The sequence below is a fragment of the Tachypleus tridentatus genome, chromosome 6 (genome assembly GCF_004210375.1).
Source record: "Tachypleus tridentatus isolate NWPU-2018 chromosome 6, ASM421037v1, whole genome shotgun sequence".
NCBI lineage: Eukaryota > Metazoa > Arthropoda > Merostomata > Xiphosura > Limulidae > Tachypleus > Tachypleus tridentatus.
The window spans coordinates 61,792,520-61,809,700 of record NC_134830.1 but is presented as its reverse complement, the minus strand read 5'-3'; the positions used below and the strand labels follow the sequence as shown (position 1 = coordinate 61,809,700).

The following is a 17,181-nucleotide window of genomic DNA, read 5'->3' as shown; positions in this document are numbered from 1 at the left end:
CTCGCCCTTTCGCTGTGGGGGCGTTATAATATGACGGTCAATCCCATTATCCGTTGGTAAAAGAGTAGCCCAAGAGTTGGCGGTGGGTGGCGATTACTAGCTGCCTTTCCTCTAGTCTTACCCTGCTAGATTAGGGACGGCTAGCGCAGATAGCCCTGGAGTAGCTTTGTGCGAATTTCAAAAACAACAGACTCAAAAATAAAAATTAAGCTATTTTAAACTATGGAACCTAATATCCTTTATTTCACGTCATTAATTTTAAAGTAAGTTTATCGTAAGTCTAAAAAGCATAAGAAGCTTTTAATTTATATTAAATGTGTGTATGATTTTCAATATTAAACTTTAGTATTATTAAAAGTGTGAACATGAAGAGCCTTATCTGGTATAACTACATAAAATACTTAAAAATTATATATTTCACTCTGGGTAGACGTGTGATTTTTCATGTGCACAAATTCGTTTTCTTCCAAAGAAAAATAATATTTTTATATATTTTTTGTTTATGAATGAAAATACTATTCTGAGATGCGGGCGAAATTTATACGATTTGTTTTCATATGAATACGTTTCAGAGACCCTTGCCGGAACAAGAAGGGCCATCGGAAGGAACAGGCGATGTACTGGAAACCTTTAGTAGTCATGATTTGGCGCACCAGATGTCTCTTTATGACTGGGAACTGTTTACTGTGGTTCATGAGGTTAGATATTTTGTTTTCTTGGGTACACTTTCAGATTCGATGTTAACAACAAAACTAGTCAATGAAAATAGACGTCTGAAGCATTATTAGAGAGAATATAGTTAATTTTCTCTAAAGAAACTAAAATTTTGGCGCTTTGTTTATAATATTTAGCGCTACAAACTTTATCCGAAGAGAATCCAAGTTTCCGCTTCGAAAGGGTAATCTGTTTTTGTACTGTGCCTTACTTTGTTTTTATATATTATGCCTTCATATTCCATTATAATTTCATTACGTTCATCACGACTCGAAAGTTTTACCGTAGAATTGGTAATGACAGTACTTCAAAACTAATCAATAGGTGACAGCGTTTTTCGTTCTTTGCAGCTAATCGTCTATTGAATGATTTGTATTTCGAAATAATTGCACGTAATGTTCACTGTCGGGTTACTGATGCGAAATCATTGATTTGTAATGTCGTTATGCTTTATAAGACTGAGAAAATTATCATCTTACGAAGAGAAACGGTTTCTCTGCTTTCTGATTATTGGTAATCGTTACGAACCTTCTTCTCACAGTATGTAATAAATCAATGTAATATGTTTAACAAAATTATTTGATGGAAGATTGGGACAAGGGTTTTCATTAGAACTTTTATGTGATCATTTAACGCGCTTAATTTGTTATCGGCTCTTTTTGATTTATTCACCTATTATTATGGCCTTTTATTATGATTATTTTTTGCGTTAATTTTAACTATTCCAAAAAACAGGAAAGAAAGAATCTTCAGTAGCCGCGGCAGTAATTAGATCTCAACGCGGTCGATAGATAGCGATATGAGCTAAAAAGTTTGTATCTGAAAACAGTATAATGGTTTAGTCCATTTGAAGTGCTGTACTTATGTCAGTGTATATTTACTTCCACCTATACGAACAGTAAACCATGTCAAATATTTGTTTTCCTTTTTTTTTTCTAGTATGAATTAATTTATCAGGTATTTGGACGTCATCAATTTAGAAAATCCATGTCTAATTTGGATGTTTTCCTTCGGAGGTTTAACGAACTTCAGTTTTGGGTCGTCACAGAGCTTTGCCTGGCATCTTCTCTGAGCAGAAGAGTCCAACTTCTTCGAAAATTTATCAAAGTAGCAGCATAGTAAGATTCATTTATAAAAGATACATGAATAGATGAGATTGTCTGAATTAAGTAGAAGTTTAATAAGTAAAGTAATTAACTTACTGAGTTACAGTCCTAACAACGTTGCTGTAACTACTATTATTTCATATTGTTATAATGCTAACCACATTGCTCTGTTACTAAATGAAAATAGCTGTAGCTACACACGGACTAACTGCACTAGCCGACCCTAAGTTAGCAGTTTAAAACTAAAGGGAAAACAGCTAGTTATCACCGCCAACTCTTAGGCTACTCTTTTATCAATGAATATTAGGATTGACCGTCACATTACAACGTGTCCACGCCTGAATGGGATAGCATGTTTGGTGAAACGGAGATTCGAATTCGCAACCCTCCAATTGCGAGTCAAGCGCCTTAACCATTTGGCCATGCTGGGTCGGTAAGAAATGTAATCCTGGTAAAAAAAAAAAAAAAAAGCCGGGCATGGCCAGGTGGTTAAGACGCTCGACTCGTAGTCTAAGGGTCGCTGGTTCGAATCCCGGTTGCACCAACCTGCTCGCCCTTTCAGCCGTGTGGGCTATATAATTTAACGATCAATCCCACTATTTGTTGGTAAAAGAGTAGCCCGAGAGTTGGCAGTAGGTGGTGATGTGTCGCTGCCTTCTCTTTAGTTTTAAACTGCTAAATTAGGGACGGCTAGCGCAGATAGTCCTCGTGTAGCTTTGTGCGAAATTAAAAAAACAAACAAACAAACTGGTAGAAGAAATGAACTTTATCAATCGAACATTAGTGGATATTTAATTCCACACCCTTGAGATTATTTGAAGTGAAAAAATTCGATACGAGAATACTTATTTTATTTTTTATATAAAAACCTCTATAGTAATGTTTGAAGTTATTCAACTTTCTAAGGGTGCTGATGAGAGCTGAGGCGATTTACAATGGCATTTCTGAGATACTCATAATGTCTGTTTTTCTGTTTATTGTCCAATAATATCTTTCAGTTTCCACAAAAATAATTTTACTACAATGTGGCAGGTTAAGTGCTTCAAATATTCAAATATCTTGGTAAAATCGTTTTATAATAAAAAGTTGAATGTAGAACAATTTGTTCGATTTTATGGATAATGATTCAACATTCTAATTTTGTTTCGATTGTTGACTTGTTGCAATCATTGGTTACTTTAATGTTCATTAACTTGTTGGATATTCCTCTGATATTTATTTTGAGTCATATTCAAATATTATTTTACAGTTATTGGTTATTTTAAGGGTTATTAGCTTGTTTGATAATACGTTCATGTTGTTTTCTAGAGATTTTGCTACATTACACGTACGAGTTTCTGATATATTACAGTTGCCGAGACTACCAGAATCTTAATGCCTTTTTTGCCATCGTGATGGGGCTAAGTAACGTCGCAGTAAGTCGAATGTCCCAAACTTGGGAAAGGCTACCCGGGAAGCTGAGAAAATTATACGCAGATTTCGAAGCTTTGATTGATCCTTCACGAAATCATCGACGCTACAGGATTATTGTTGCGAAGTTGGCGCCACCTATAATACCTTTCATGCCTTTACTTCTCAAAGATATGACTTTTTCACACGAAGGCAACAAAACCTATTTAGAAGGACTCGTCAATTTTGAAAAAATGGTGATTTTTTATTAACTTCGAATCTTTATTGAATAAAAAGTTAGACCATGACCTGTTTTTAGTATAATCTATATAAAAGAAACATCTCGTTTACTTTTGTAAATGCGAAACGTATTCTTATGAATTATGATCTAATATTAATTTAATGGAATAACCGGTTCATGATCAAAGATAGTGTGAACTCAACTTACTCATTATATGTTATAATGTGTGTGTTTTCTTATAGCAAAGCCACATCGGGCTATCTGCTGAGCCCACCGAGGGGAATCGAACCCCTGATTTTAGTGTTGTAAATCCGGAGACTTACCACTGTACTAGCGGTGGGGGCTATGTTATAATATGATGGCGTTAGTTGAGTTGCTACATTCGTATACTAATTATACATATGTGTTACTACCGACAACACTGTATTCAGTCTTAATTGTTACGCACGTGTTACCTCTAGTGTAAATAGATCCTACTGGCTAACAACAATATATTTCCACTGGTCTAAATAACCTTTTTTTTATTGTAAAAACACGATCGTTTATTGTCATACTAACCAATGGAATTTCATTTAAAGGTAGATATGATATTTTTGAGAAGTAAAAACGTTCTCTCTTATGTAAACTGTGATACTTTTTCCATTAGTTAAAAATATACGTATTATTTTCCATCTTAATACGATACTTTACTCTTTCATACAACTGTGAATATAATCATAACATCTTTCATTTCTATCTCCACAACAATTTAATATTGAACTAAGAACTAAGAAAAAAACACACAGAGAAATAAGTATAAAATACTTATAATACTTAAGTTGTTTAAAACGTCTAGTGAGTCTGTCACTTGTGTTAATATATTTTCATATGTTATATGTTATATTTGTACTAAATTGTTGTTTGTTCTGTTTTGTGTAGCACATGATTGCACAGACGTTGCGTTCACTGAGATATTGTAGAAGTCAAGTTTTAGGTAAGGTGCTACTTTATTTATACCTAAGAGAAAGACTGCTGTTTATAGTTTAGTATTCCTGTCTTTGAGAGTTTCTTGTTTGATGATCGTCGGCTGAATTGATCACAGAAGAAAGTGTATAGAGTAACAGTAGTGTTAGGCAGGATAGGGGTTTCTTTTATAATCAGTTATAAAAAAAATAGTTTCGTGTTTAAACTTTAAGTTTCGTAAATCCGTTACAAAGTGCTATGAATATTCTAACTTGAATACTGACTCAATCTCCTAAACCATTACTGATGCTGCCATGAAATAATTTGATATAAAATATTTTGTCTTGAATTTATAGTGTCTTCTCTGAATCTCTTGATGTATATATAATTTATAAATCATTTGTAAATGTTCCGCATGGTTTCAATCTTCTATTTCATGAGATATTTGGTGTCCTAAGTTCCATTTGATCAAAGTACGTGTTTAATTTGACCAGAAATGTCAGTCTTGTCATTCATAATCCTCTACGTGTGTGTGTGTGTGTGTATAAGAAACACAGAATGTTGTAATTAAACTAGCGAGAGTAAGGCTGAAGGAGATTAGATTGTTCAATTAAGTTTCCTTTTCGTGTCACTCGCAGCTTATATAAGACCTTCATTGAAGCAGCCCTGTATTCATTAAGGCCTTTTTCTATACGATGAAGTCCTTTGGATATGACGTGTTTTGTTTATTTGCAGATAAAAAAGGTTTAACATAGGTTTTTTATAACAATTAAACGGCCAACCGTATAAGATCTTCCTTGGATAGAACAGTTCTGAGTTTTTATATGTGGCATTATTTTGTTTTAACGTAATATTACTATTTCTGTTTGTTCTTGTTTTCTAACAATACTCGTATTTAAGTTGAACGCCCACTTTATTTTATATTGTAACAAACGTCGTACGATCATGTGCCACGTGTCTTCTTTCCAGCTATAGCCAAGCTTTGATAAAGATACGAAACCAAAATATTGATACGTTTTCTTGGAGATGAGGGTTGTTCGTTTTATGGACAAAATACTTTTAAGTCTGCCTATTTATCTGTCTATCTGCATTCATTATTGTGTTCCAGGTTACATGTATTTTAAACATTTCTGCCTTCGCATATATTTTTCTCTTTCTATTGGTAAAAGTATATGCGTGTGTGTATGTCAAAATTGGTAGTTAGTCTTATTGGCGTTTCTTTTCAGATATTCAAAGTCTCGCGTGTTAAACGCGAAACTCGCGCAGTTGGCCTTAATCTCGCGCATAAGTATTAAATTCTCATGCAAAAGCAATCGGGCATGTTGGAGCCAGAAAACCGTTTATTCGTGAAGTTCCTGAATTTTTTAAGGTATTTCATACCAATTTCTGTTCAAAATTCATCATAATGCACAAAACTGTGCCTTCTTTTTCCACGATTTTCTGGGGAATCATGCCCCTGACTCCCCTAAGTGACTTCACGCGGCGTCAGTTGCACTCAGGGTTATATATATCTCATTCTCGACATTTTATGATCTTTACCTTTCCGTTTTTAATAGTTTGAAGGTTCAGACTGACCTGTACGTTTGTTAACTTGACCTGGGTGCAATTATTTTTACTGATTCAGATTAAATCCTAATTTCTTCACAATATGCTGTAACTTTCAGACTAGATCCTAATTTCTTCACAATATGCTGTAACTTTCAGACTAGATCCTGATTTCTTCACAATATGCTGTAACCTTGAGACTAGATCCTGATTTCTTCACAATATGCTGTAACTTTCAGACTAGATCCTCAAACTATACTTTTTATTTCTTACAGCTTTTACGATTAAATATATATATTATATATTATTACTTTCTAGTAGAAGTAAAGATCTCAGTATTTAAGAAAAAATTATCTCTAGTAAGTGAAAAATAAACGAGAATAATTCTTAACAAAAGTGGTGTGAAAGATACATAATTAACTGAAAAATAATCTTTTATTTTAATTATTATAACGTACATAACTTTGTTTTTTATTTAGAATAGCTATAAGCAGGCATATAATGGACACTACATTTTATTTTCAGCTCTTGACCCTCCACCAATAAGTAAAGTCCAGCAAGAAGTAAGAGAATACATCAGGTAAATATACACTTGTATTATCAGAAGTAAGAGAATATATCAGGCAAATATACACTTGTATTATCAGACCTTGCAAGTGAGAATAAGATATTTTTCGTATAAACTCTTTTGGCCCGGCATGGCCAGGTGGTTAAGGCATCGACTCGTAATCCGAGGGTCGCGGGTTCGAATCCTTGTCATACCAAACATGCTCGTTCTTTCAGCTGTGGGGGCGTTTTTATGCTTCGGTCAATCCCATTACTCGTTGGTGAAAGAGCAGCCCAAGAGTTGGCGGTGGGTGATGATGACTAGTTGCCTTCCCTCTAGTCTTACACTGCTAAATTAGGGTCGGCTATCGCAGATAGTCCTCGTGTAGCTTTGTGCGAAATTCAAAGCAAACCAGACCAATCGCTTAACTGATTGGTGTTAACTTTGAAACGCGTGTACTGACAGAGACATTACTGTCTCATCACCTGGCCTGGCATGGCCAAGCGCGTAAGGCGTGCGACTCGTAATCCGAGGGTCGCGGGTTCGCGCCCGCGTCGCGCTAAACATGCTCGCCCTCCCAGCCGTGGGGGTGTATAATGTGACGGTCAATCCCACTTTTCGTTGGCAAAAGAGTAGCCCAAGAGTTGGCGGTGGGTGGTGATGACTAGCTGCCTTCCCTCTAGTCTTACACTGCTAAATTAGGGACGGCTAGCACAGATAGCCCTCGAGTAGCTTTGTGCGAAATTCCAAAACAAACAAAGTCTCATCACCAAATTATATTGTGTAGCTTTGCGCGAAATTAAAAAATATAAAAACCTTTATTTTGATACAAAAGTAGGATTTACTGACGTAAGGTAAGCAGATACTGAGATTATATTAGGTTATATTGAGTTTAATTATAACTCAAGAATAAATAGTTTGAGTTCGTGACCGTTATAAAAATTCTCTTAACTGTAAGGCTGTTTAAATGTTCTCTCACTTAACATACTTGCTCGTGTGTTAGCGTCTTCCTTCCTGACAATTCTCTAGCAAATTGTATGCAGATACGATCTAATATTATTTCCAATTCATCCATTCATGTCCAAAAAGAAATTAAAGTATTACCAATATAAAGAAATAAGCTTTAAAGTTGTAAGTTTTGACTGAATTTCTCTTAAGTAGCATTTGTATACCTTAAAAGAATGAAAAAGTCAAACATAACAAGCCAACGCTCAAGGGGTTTTATTAGTGCACAAATTGCTAATACAAGTTAAACCTTTGATCTCTGCCAGGTATTGTTTATATTAATAAATTATTCATTATTTTTGAATTTATTTTTGTCTCGCAGTATATGTTTTATATTTACGATTAAATAAATTTAGTTCTGCTAATTCAAAAAAGTTATATTACAACAATTCTGTCTAGATTTCAATTTTTTTCTGAGTTTATTGGTTTAATGTTTATTGAAACCTGTTTTACAGATAAATTTATTATCGCAATTTATTGGCCATAATAGCAGGTTTCTGGGTTCGCTCGTTTTAATAATACATCATCAAAGGCCTAAAATGCGCCACCATATCAGAAATACAACGAAAATGGATTAGATTTGAGGTTTAACCAGGTGAGCGGAGGACATTGCCGCAAGTGTCCGGAAAGTTGGCGGCGAGTCCGTCGGTTCGACGTCCGATACTTAGTAAGTCGGAATTTCGATTAGTGACGCTCGCCGTCTACCAATAGTGGCCTCAAACCCCTCGGACAATTTTGTGGGTAAGGACGCCACGTCGTGGGTGGCGGTTGGGTGGAAGTCGATGAGGACTCTCGGCGAAGCTGTCGTGTGGTCTGTAAGACGTCGATTGCTCTTTGATAGTCGAAAATACTTTTTGGAAACATGAGATTTCACATTTCCTATCAAACTGAGCACGGATTTTATGCACCTTAGGCTTGTCGACGCGGAACATGCCCGCATCGGTAATGAACTTGAGTGTATTGTAAGTTGTACACAACAACAGAAAATCGTGTTATACCATTGTAATAACTTCCAAAGCTGTGCTTTACCACACTAGCTATAGGAAAAACAACGTGATCACCTAATTTGAAAATGACTCTCTGTGGAGTAAAAAGTGTAATTTGAAGATGAGTTATCCACGTGGATGGTAAAAAGAGTGAACTCTAATCTTCATGAGGACTTTGTCTTCCAAAACTTCAGGTGGAGGAAAGTTTTGGACGTTATAAAGAATCATAAGGATCACTGGAAAGCAAGAGAGACAAAGCTCTAGCTTATGTTGTTTGAGCTATACTGATAATGAAGTATTCACAGAAGTGTTATGAAATCAAACAAAGACTCTTTTAAAAAACCAAATTTGTCACATCTAACAGAGTTTTGAATACAACGCTATACTTTGCAGTTTTGTGTAAATTCAATAATCCAGACATAGTGCACATGCAGAGAAAGTAGTAGTAGGGAAATTGCTTACAGGAGAGATCATGTGATTTAGATATGGACTGACCCATTACAAGAACAGAAACTATAAAGTTGAAGAATGGAAGACTATCCACTTAAGCAAAGGACGTGCATTAACCTGGGCCCTCCCCTTTATCTAAAAGTTATTAAACTATAGATATCATTTAACAAGTATTTTCCACAACAGATGTTTGTTATGTAGTAATAAGAGAACAGTGTGATATAGTTGGCAAAAACAATGTGAACGTCCATTTTCTGGACTGAGATATATTAAAATACAGTTTAGAAGTTGGTGTTGTACGAAACAGTTTTCTGGGTGCCATATATAACATGATATGATATGTGTCACAATGAAATACACCTATTATAGTTATTATATGGTCTTGGTTTCAACAACTTTGCAGCATTATCTGAAAATGATTATAACCAAAGGCAATTTCTATTAGGTTTGTTTTTTGTTTTTGAATTTCGCACAAAGCTATTCGAGGGCTATCTGTGCTAGCTGTCCCTAATTTAGCAGTATAAGACTAGAGGGAAGGCAGCTAGTCATCACCACCCACCGCCAACTCTTGGGCTACTCTTTAAACAACGAATAGTGGGATTGACCGTCACATTATAACGCCCCCACCGCTGAAAGGGAGAGTGTGTTTGATGTGATGGGGATTCGAACCCGCGCTCCTCAGATTACGAATCAAGCGTCCTAACAAGCTGGTCATGCTGGGCCTTGTCTTTGTTAGTCGGGTGCATAGAAGAGTAGGTATACGTAGAAAAAGTATCTAATGCATTTGGATACGAAGTCAACAATTTAATAGAGGGCTCTTAAGTTCCTTTAGCAATGAAGACGTTTAGGAAATAAATTCCCGGATGAATTCGACGACGAAGTAAACAAACTGAATGCTAAGCTCACCCAGTTGCTAAAAAGCTGTAAGAAAGAATTTACGTCTCTTTCAATTGCTGGAAATTAGAGAAAAAAGGTTGAGAGAAGTTGTGACCAAAGTTCAAAGAGTTGATGTGCGACATAACCAGAAAGCACTGAGGGAGCTAAGAGAACGGTTGTATATCACGATCACTAGTACTGGACGTACAAGGCTGGGTGATTTGGACGCTCGACTAGTATTCTGAAGGTCGAGGGTTCGAATCCGAATCCCCGTCACAACAAACATGCTCGCCCTCCCAGCCGTGGGGGTATATAATGTGACGGTCAATCCCACTATTCGTTCATAAAAGAGTAGCCCAAAAGTTGGCGGTGGACGGTGATAACTAGCTGCCTTCCTTTTAGTCAAACTATCATGCTGCATGTCGGTTATGTAACCTCATTTACATAAACAACCATTGGTATCAAAAACGTCCTTTAGAATAACTTTTGTCACAATATCTTTAGCTCCAACAAATTCCAAAAAAAAAGCTTTAAATCCGTATCCTACTAGGTTGCTTGCTCAGAAGCTATTTGTAAATAACCAGGATACGACTGATTTTGGTTTTGATGATACATATTTCTTATTTCTTCACTGAGAATAGCAGTAATTAAATGCAAGCCATAGTAGCCATAGACACGAGCCTTTAGCGATGCCTACAGATGGATATTTACTGTGTTTTCGGTTCCTCACTTACTGATACTAAAATCAATGGTGCTTTTAGCCTGTGAAGCAGAATTCATTAAGTACAGAACATGTTAAGGAATGACTTCAAGACAATTAGATGTATTTGTTGTTGCCTTACGGTTTTGTTAAAAAAAGAAAAAGATTAGGTTTGATAACCGAAATACAGGATTATCTGAAGAAATGACAAAACCAGGATCTATAGAAGAAGGAAAAGCGTTCTAGATTAAGATACAATGATAGGGGAACTGCCAATTCTGGAAATAGAAGAATCAAAAATTGGGAGTTTTGAATAAAGTTACTGCCTGATTGGAAATCCCTAATGCTGGTGATTAAACATTGTGCAATAAACTCTGGTTAGCGCTGAGTAATAAAGAGGTTCAAGAGATAATATTTGCACCAACTATCCAGTACTGTTCTATTCACTCCCAGTAAAATGAGCAGCAGGAAGGAGTTAAGTAAGATGAGCTATATTCCCAGTGTAACGTATGGCTTCATATGACAGTTATCTGCATTGTTTCCTTTCTTGTATGTTTAGTGATGTATCTTCGTGAAATAAGCAGTTACCTTTCAAAAGTGAATTTCTGGTGATGCAGTAAACCCTAGATTCCTTCAGTTGCTTGGAGGACTGCATGTTTATTTTAAATGGTTATTTATAATAAAAACAAAGAAGCACGTACTTATGTTTGAACTTCCATTTTATCATAAACGATGACATAAAGGGCTCCATCTATCATCATAAGTTTGAGCTGATACATATATCAGCAGATCTGCTCATAAATATAAAACTTTCTGTAACTTTGTTTTCTTAGAATTAACGAACACGGAAAGTTTTTACTTTGTTTTATTTCTATGCGAATCTTTTTCTAATGTAAAGTGTAAATAAAATGGATTAATCAGTCTTATCTTGTTTCAAGAAATTAAGGTCGATACCTTTTATAAACACGAGAACTGTTTTTGTTTTGTTTTCAGAAATATAAAAGTTATCGACAATCAACGCCGTCTGACTCAACTGTCTAATACCCTAGAACCCAGACGGCCTTGTTGATGACAGCTCTGAAGCTCGAAGTGTAACGTAAATAAAGCTCACGAACAAGTGTTTAGATACAACATGCTGAGCAATGAAGAGGACTTTAATGTGATAAAAAACATAATGGTAGAAACAACACAAGATATGTAGACTTCAAATTAGTTATCAAATGGTATCTGTACATTATGTAAACATTTTCCCTCGATGTTTTTGCGTTTTATATTATGTTTTTGTTATGTTTGTGTTTATTGCTGAACTTCATCAAAATACTTTGTTATATCTTATAAATAATTGAAACCTAGCTCTAAGTGCGCTTTGGTGTTGAATATTATAGAACACAGTAATGTTCATGTTCAGGTAGTTTCAAACTAGACGTTAAAACTAGCTGTATAATATTTCACCCGGAATTTCATGTTGTATACCGGTTTTATTTCTTTAAACGTGAAAAGACAATCAAATCAGATGTATAGTAAGTTATCCATTATTTCTGATCAACAGCGTACGATTGAATAGTTGGTCATGTAGTACAAGTCTAACTAATTGTAAGCAAAGATTTATCGTTGTTATTCAGTGACTAAAAGTTATTTCTTTATTTGACTTATTCTATTAGTAATGATACTTTATACAAGTTCTAATAAATAAGTAGTTTGATAATATTATTTAAAACTGACTAGATTATCAGTTCTAATTATTGACTTGTACCGTGTTTCTTAGTATTTCTACAAATACTCAGTTCTTGAAATACCACAAAATATTCCTGTCGTACTTTTTTACTGGATTTTATAGTGTTTAGAAAAATGAAACTGTTTTTTTGTATTAAGACATCCAATTCATTATTTGTTTAGTTTCATATCTGCAATTAGTTTTATGGTATTATCTGCAGCTAAAGAAAATGTTTGCAATTAAACCAAAATGAAACTTTTACTAGTATATGGCAAGAGTTACGTCGTAAAATTTTTATTAACCATAACAAATACTGCAATGTAACTTTTATTAACCTGTGAGGAATCCTAAATTTTCACCATCTAAATAACTTAGACCAAATATTACAACATCACTATTACACCAACTAAACCATAAGACACATTTTGTATACTAGTTACTAACCTATTACAGCTATTACAATGTAACTTAATAACCTATGAGAGTGTAACCGTTTCGTTGATGCTATAATATTATATTACTAACCTATGATAGGTATTAATTACACTTTCAAACGTTCATTGGTCCATAACAAATATCACAGTATAGTTTTTTTTTTTTAACTGACATATATTACATTGTAACTTTCACTGGACTGTGACATTTATTACAATGTAACTTTCACTGATCTATAACAGATGTTATAATGCAACTTTTATTAATATATGTCAGACATTGTAATGTAACTTTCATCGATCTATATATTACAATATATTATATTGTAATATATACTAACCTGTGATAGATATTACAAAGCAACATTTATTTACAAGAGGTTGACAAATGCTACATTGTAAAGTTTACTAAGGTATAACAGATCATACTGAGATACATGTTTATTAGCACGTGACAAATAGTATAATGAACATGTGATTTTTACCTGCTAGTAATACTAAAAAAAAACAAAAAACTGTGTAACATACTTTTCAGTAGATCTAATCTCTAATTATCAAAGTTAACGTTGTGAGCGCTGGAATAGATTTCTTACTTGATTGAAGTCAAAACCGAAAACCTTCCTAGTAGAAGACATGTTTTGTGAGTTCATTTTGTTCCGAGATTGTTCCAATAGGATATAACGTGCATAATTTTCTCAGTGAAATTTCCATCGATTGTGTTGAATAGAAGACAAACAGACTAGATTTAATCTTCCTAGATATTTACTTCGAATTTAACCACGTCTAAAAAAATATCATCAGCTTCCTACCACAAAGTTGTTAAAGTCACAATATAATTTTTTCTCCAAACGTTACAAACGAGGATGTTGTAACACTAGAATAAAAGTTTTATATTGGAGTGAAATTAAATATTTTTTTTTCCAAGACTAATTTATGTTTCCATATGAAGATTGAAATAGTTGTTATTGATTTATTATTAACCCCGAATAGTCAAAGATCTAGTCTATGACGTATGGAGGATATAGGAAATGTTAGTTTTAGGTGTGCTATACGTTATAATTGCATGTTTTCCTTGTGCTACAGCGATGGTATCACATCGTTTTGTCGCTAACTAAGCGGTATTCCTTATACATGGTAGCTTAATCTAGTACTGGTTGACATTACTGTAGTCATATAACTTGAACATCAGTAAAGTACCAATAACATATTAGGCCTAGGGGTTTTAGATTACTAATGCTATTTTGTTTTCGAAGACTAAAAGTCAATTCAACCCCATTCTGGTGGGTCAGCAATAAGATCGTGGATTTGAGCGCTAAAATATGGGGTTCATTTGTCTGCAGTGGTCACAGCAGATAGCTCAATGAGGCTTTGCGCTAAAAAAACCAAACACACAAACTATTTTTAATATGTCGGCGAAAACAGCGGTATTTGTTGGTGTTACGTGAAGAGCTAATGATGTTTGTCTTGTCGAATCGTTGAAAGCTAGTCGAACTGAGTGAAGTGTGAAAATGACGACCAAACCTATACTTTCCAAAAAAACTAAGATCAAAAACGTTTCTGATCATCAACACAATAAAGGGATATTTTCGTTAAACAGTCGCTTTGAGGTGATAATGTTGAAAAATGTAAGTGTTATGTTTGTCTCTTTTAAGCGTTCAGTTGCTTTCGATATACTGCAATTATCGAATTCTTATTTAATAATAAATATCTAGTGGTTTAATCTTTATCTTGTTGCGCCTATCTACAATAATGCTCTAAGGTAGTGAGGAATTTCAATTAAAATTTATAAAATAAGCGGAGGAACAAGCTAATAAAATTGTTTCTATTATATCCATTTCTGTACCAAACTTGGTTTGCTCACTGTTATTGTTTGAATTTTTTTTTTTTTTTGATCACCCGTTGATCTCTGTAACAAACTTTCACCGAGATCTAAAGAAATCAAAGTGGCTATTGGATTATTCATCATAAAGGTGATGTGTTTTGGGTTGTATTAATTTTATAGATGCAGAGAAGAAGACGAGATCTCATCCTCTTTTTATATAGTTTTAGAATAATATGCGCATACATCAAAATCCCCGGATGTTGAAGAGTATAGGGTGAAAAGTATCGATTTTTATCGTTCTTCATAAAGTTCAAATGCACAGTTGTGACATACGAAACACGAAGATAAGCTAAAACTTTGCAAAACTGGTCTGTATAATAAAGAAGACAGATAAGTTTTCAAGCATATTAAAAGTGGCTATATATATATATATAATATAGAGCATAAGTGCGAAAACTAATAGATTATTTGCTAATTCATTAAACCAGCTACGTATAATATTGGTTGACATGAAAAGTAGTATTTTCTGTGATAACATTATTCTGGCATTTTTATGTAATTTTAACAGTAAACTAACACCAGAGTATTATCGAGATAGGGTTCTATTAGTTCTGTTAAATAATCTTGGCAGGAAATTGATGCTTAAGTACTGAATTTTGTTTGTCAAGATGTGTCATTATGAATACTTCGTAAACACTTTAATGTTTACAGCAATGCGAATTATCGAATGATAAGAGTTTTAAAACGTGAGTTTATTTGCTTATCCTTACGATTGTACTGTTTAGTACACTAAAATAGTTTGGTTGAAATACGGCCACTAAGAGAGTTTTGTAAAAAACAAAAAAGTTGGTCAATTTATACATTTCAGTTTTGTATGAGATCCATATAAAGAAATTGCAACAGTGTTGCAATGTATATATTGTAAAGTGATATTTTTGGTCAGTGAAATTAAGTGGTCTTAACCACTTAGTTGAGTAAGAAATTTCTTTAACTGAACATTCCGTTTTATAATAAATGTTAAATTACACGTAACGCTAGCGAGGAAAAACATTCTTGTCTATTGAACGTTATACAAATGCAGTTTAATTATATCATGTATCGAGTTTGTAGATAAAATCTATGTATATTTAAAAATTGTGTGCTTTTCTTTTCTCTATCCGAGCACGTAGTTTTAACTTAATCAGCAACTATAAAATATTACATATGGTTGGGTAAGTCTTAACTTACTTACAGTAAAGGTTTACAGTTTTATAAAACATGCGTTATTTTAGAAAATTTCGTCCCCGATTATTTTGAGAATAAAACTTTTTAACTTTAAAGTAAAAATATTTCATTATAAAAAAAATCATTGGTGTTATAAGATGTTCACTTCAAAACTTTTTGGAAAATAACCAGTTTTTTGTACTATATCTATTATTAGAAGAAAATATGCTTTGGGAAAAAAACCAACAAGAGAAACTGAGGTCATTTACTGTTCGTTTCTTAGTTTTAAGAATTTTGTAGTTATGGTTTATTTTAAATAATTCTGTATGACGACTTCTATGAACTTACTTTAAAAGAGAAGTTTTTTTAACCATATTTAATTTTTTTTCTAAAGACAAATTAATACACACAATTTCACTATGTTTTTGTTTCGATCAAAGTTGGTATTTGTGAATTTCTTACAAATGGTAAACCAATATGACAGTAATAAGAATATAAGCAGTGGAGATATATAAAATACTGCAAACATGGTAGAAAAATATACAATAGAGGCAAATACATTTTCTAGTGTCAAATCAAAAGACAACGAACTGGATGAAGAACAAACCGACAATTTTAATAAATACTTGCAACGTTTCCACGTATATCGCAAAGCTACACAATGGGCTATCTGTGTTCTGCGAACTACAGGTATTTAAACCCGGATTCCAGCGTTGTAAGATATATCTTTATGCCACTGGGAGGTATATCACTATCTAATATAAGTACACTGCTGGCCAAAATCTTAAGATCAATGAAAATAAAGAAAAAAAATGCATTTTGCGTTGTTAGACTCAACCACTCATTTGAGTAGAGTTTCGAAAGACGACAAAAGAAAAGGGAAAATAAAAATAAAAACTTTTTCAGCATTTAATGGGGAAAATGTGAACACTACGAAATCAGCCTCAATACTAGCTGATCAAAAATTTAAGACCATACCAAAAAGAACTCCAAAACTCCAAATGCTCAACACGAGGTCTCAGTAGTGAGTTGCACGACCGTCAACATTTGCTTTGGCATGGTCGATAAAAGCGTCTGCAGAAGGGTGGCTGGAATGTTATTCCAAGTGGAGAAGATGGCTTCACGAAGATCATGCACTGTTTGGAATTGACGTCCATTTCTATAGACTTCCCTTGCCATCCACCCCAAACGTTTTCAATGGGGTTCAGTTTGGGCGAACACGCTGAATAGTCCAAAAGAATCGCGTTATTCGCCATAAAAAAGTCCTTTGTCCTGTGGACATTGTGGATTGCAGCGTTGTCCTGCTAAAATATCCAGTCATTTCCACACAAGCGAGTCAATAAGGAAGCTCTCTTCAACATGCCAATGTAGCCAGCTGCTGTTTGACGCCCCTGAATAATCTGAAGCTCCATTGTTTCAAGGAAGGAGAAAGCACAACAGATCATGATGGAACCTCTTCCACTGTGTCGTGTAGAAAATGTCTCCGTTGGATAGCCTTATCGAGCCA

General features: G+C 34.2%; 1 protein-coding gene across 2 annotated transcripts in view; it reads left to right on the top strand.

The window, feature by feature from the left end:
• Positions 1 to 16,515, top strand: part of LOC143252663 (rap guanine nucleotide exchange factor 4-like) — a 244,860-nt gene extending 228,345 nt beyond the window's left edge. For both annotated transcript variants that reach the window (XM_076505155.1, XM_076505156.1), the window contains 6 exons: positions 573 to 698; positions 1,654 to 1,832; positions 3,172 to 3,466; positions 4,369 to 4,423; positions 6,463 to 6,517; positions 11,495 to 16,515. In XM_076505155.1, coding sequence (XP_076361270.1) covers positions 573 to 698; positions 1,654 to 1,832; positions 3,172 to 3,466; positions 4,369 to 4,423; positions 6,463 to 6,517; positions 11,495 to 11,570 — 786 coding nt within the window. In that variant the 3' untranslated portion in view covers positions 11,571 to 16,515. The remainder of the gene's footprint in view (positions 1 to 572; positions 699 to 1,653; positions 1,833 to 3,171; positions 3,467 to 4,368; positions 4,424 to 6,462; positions 6,518 to 11,494) is intronic.
• The last annotated feature ends 666 nt before the right edge of the window (positions 16,516 to 17,181 follow it).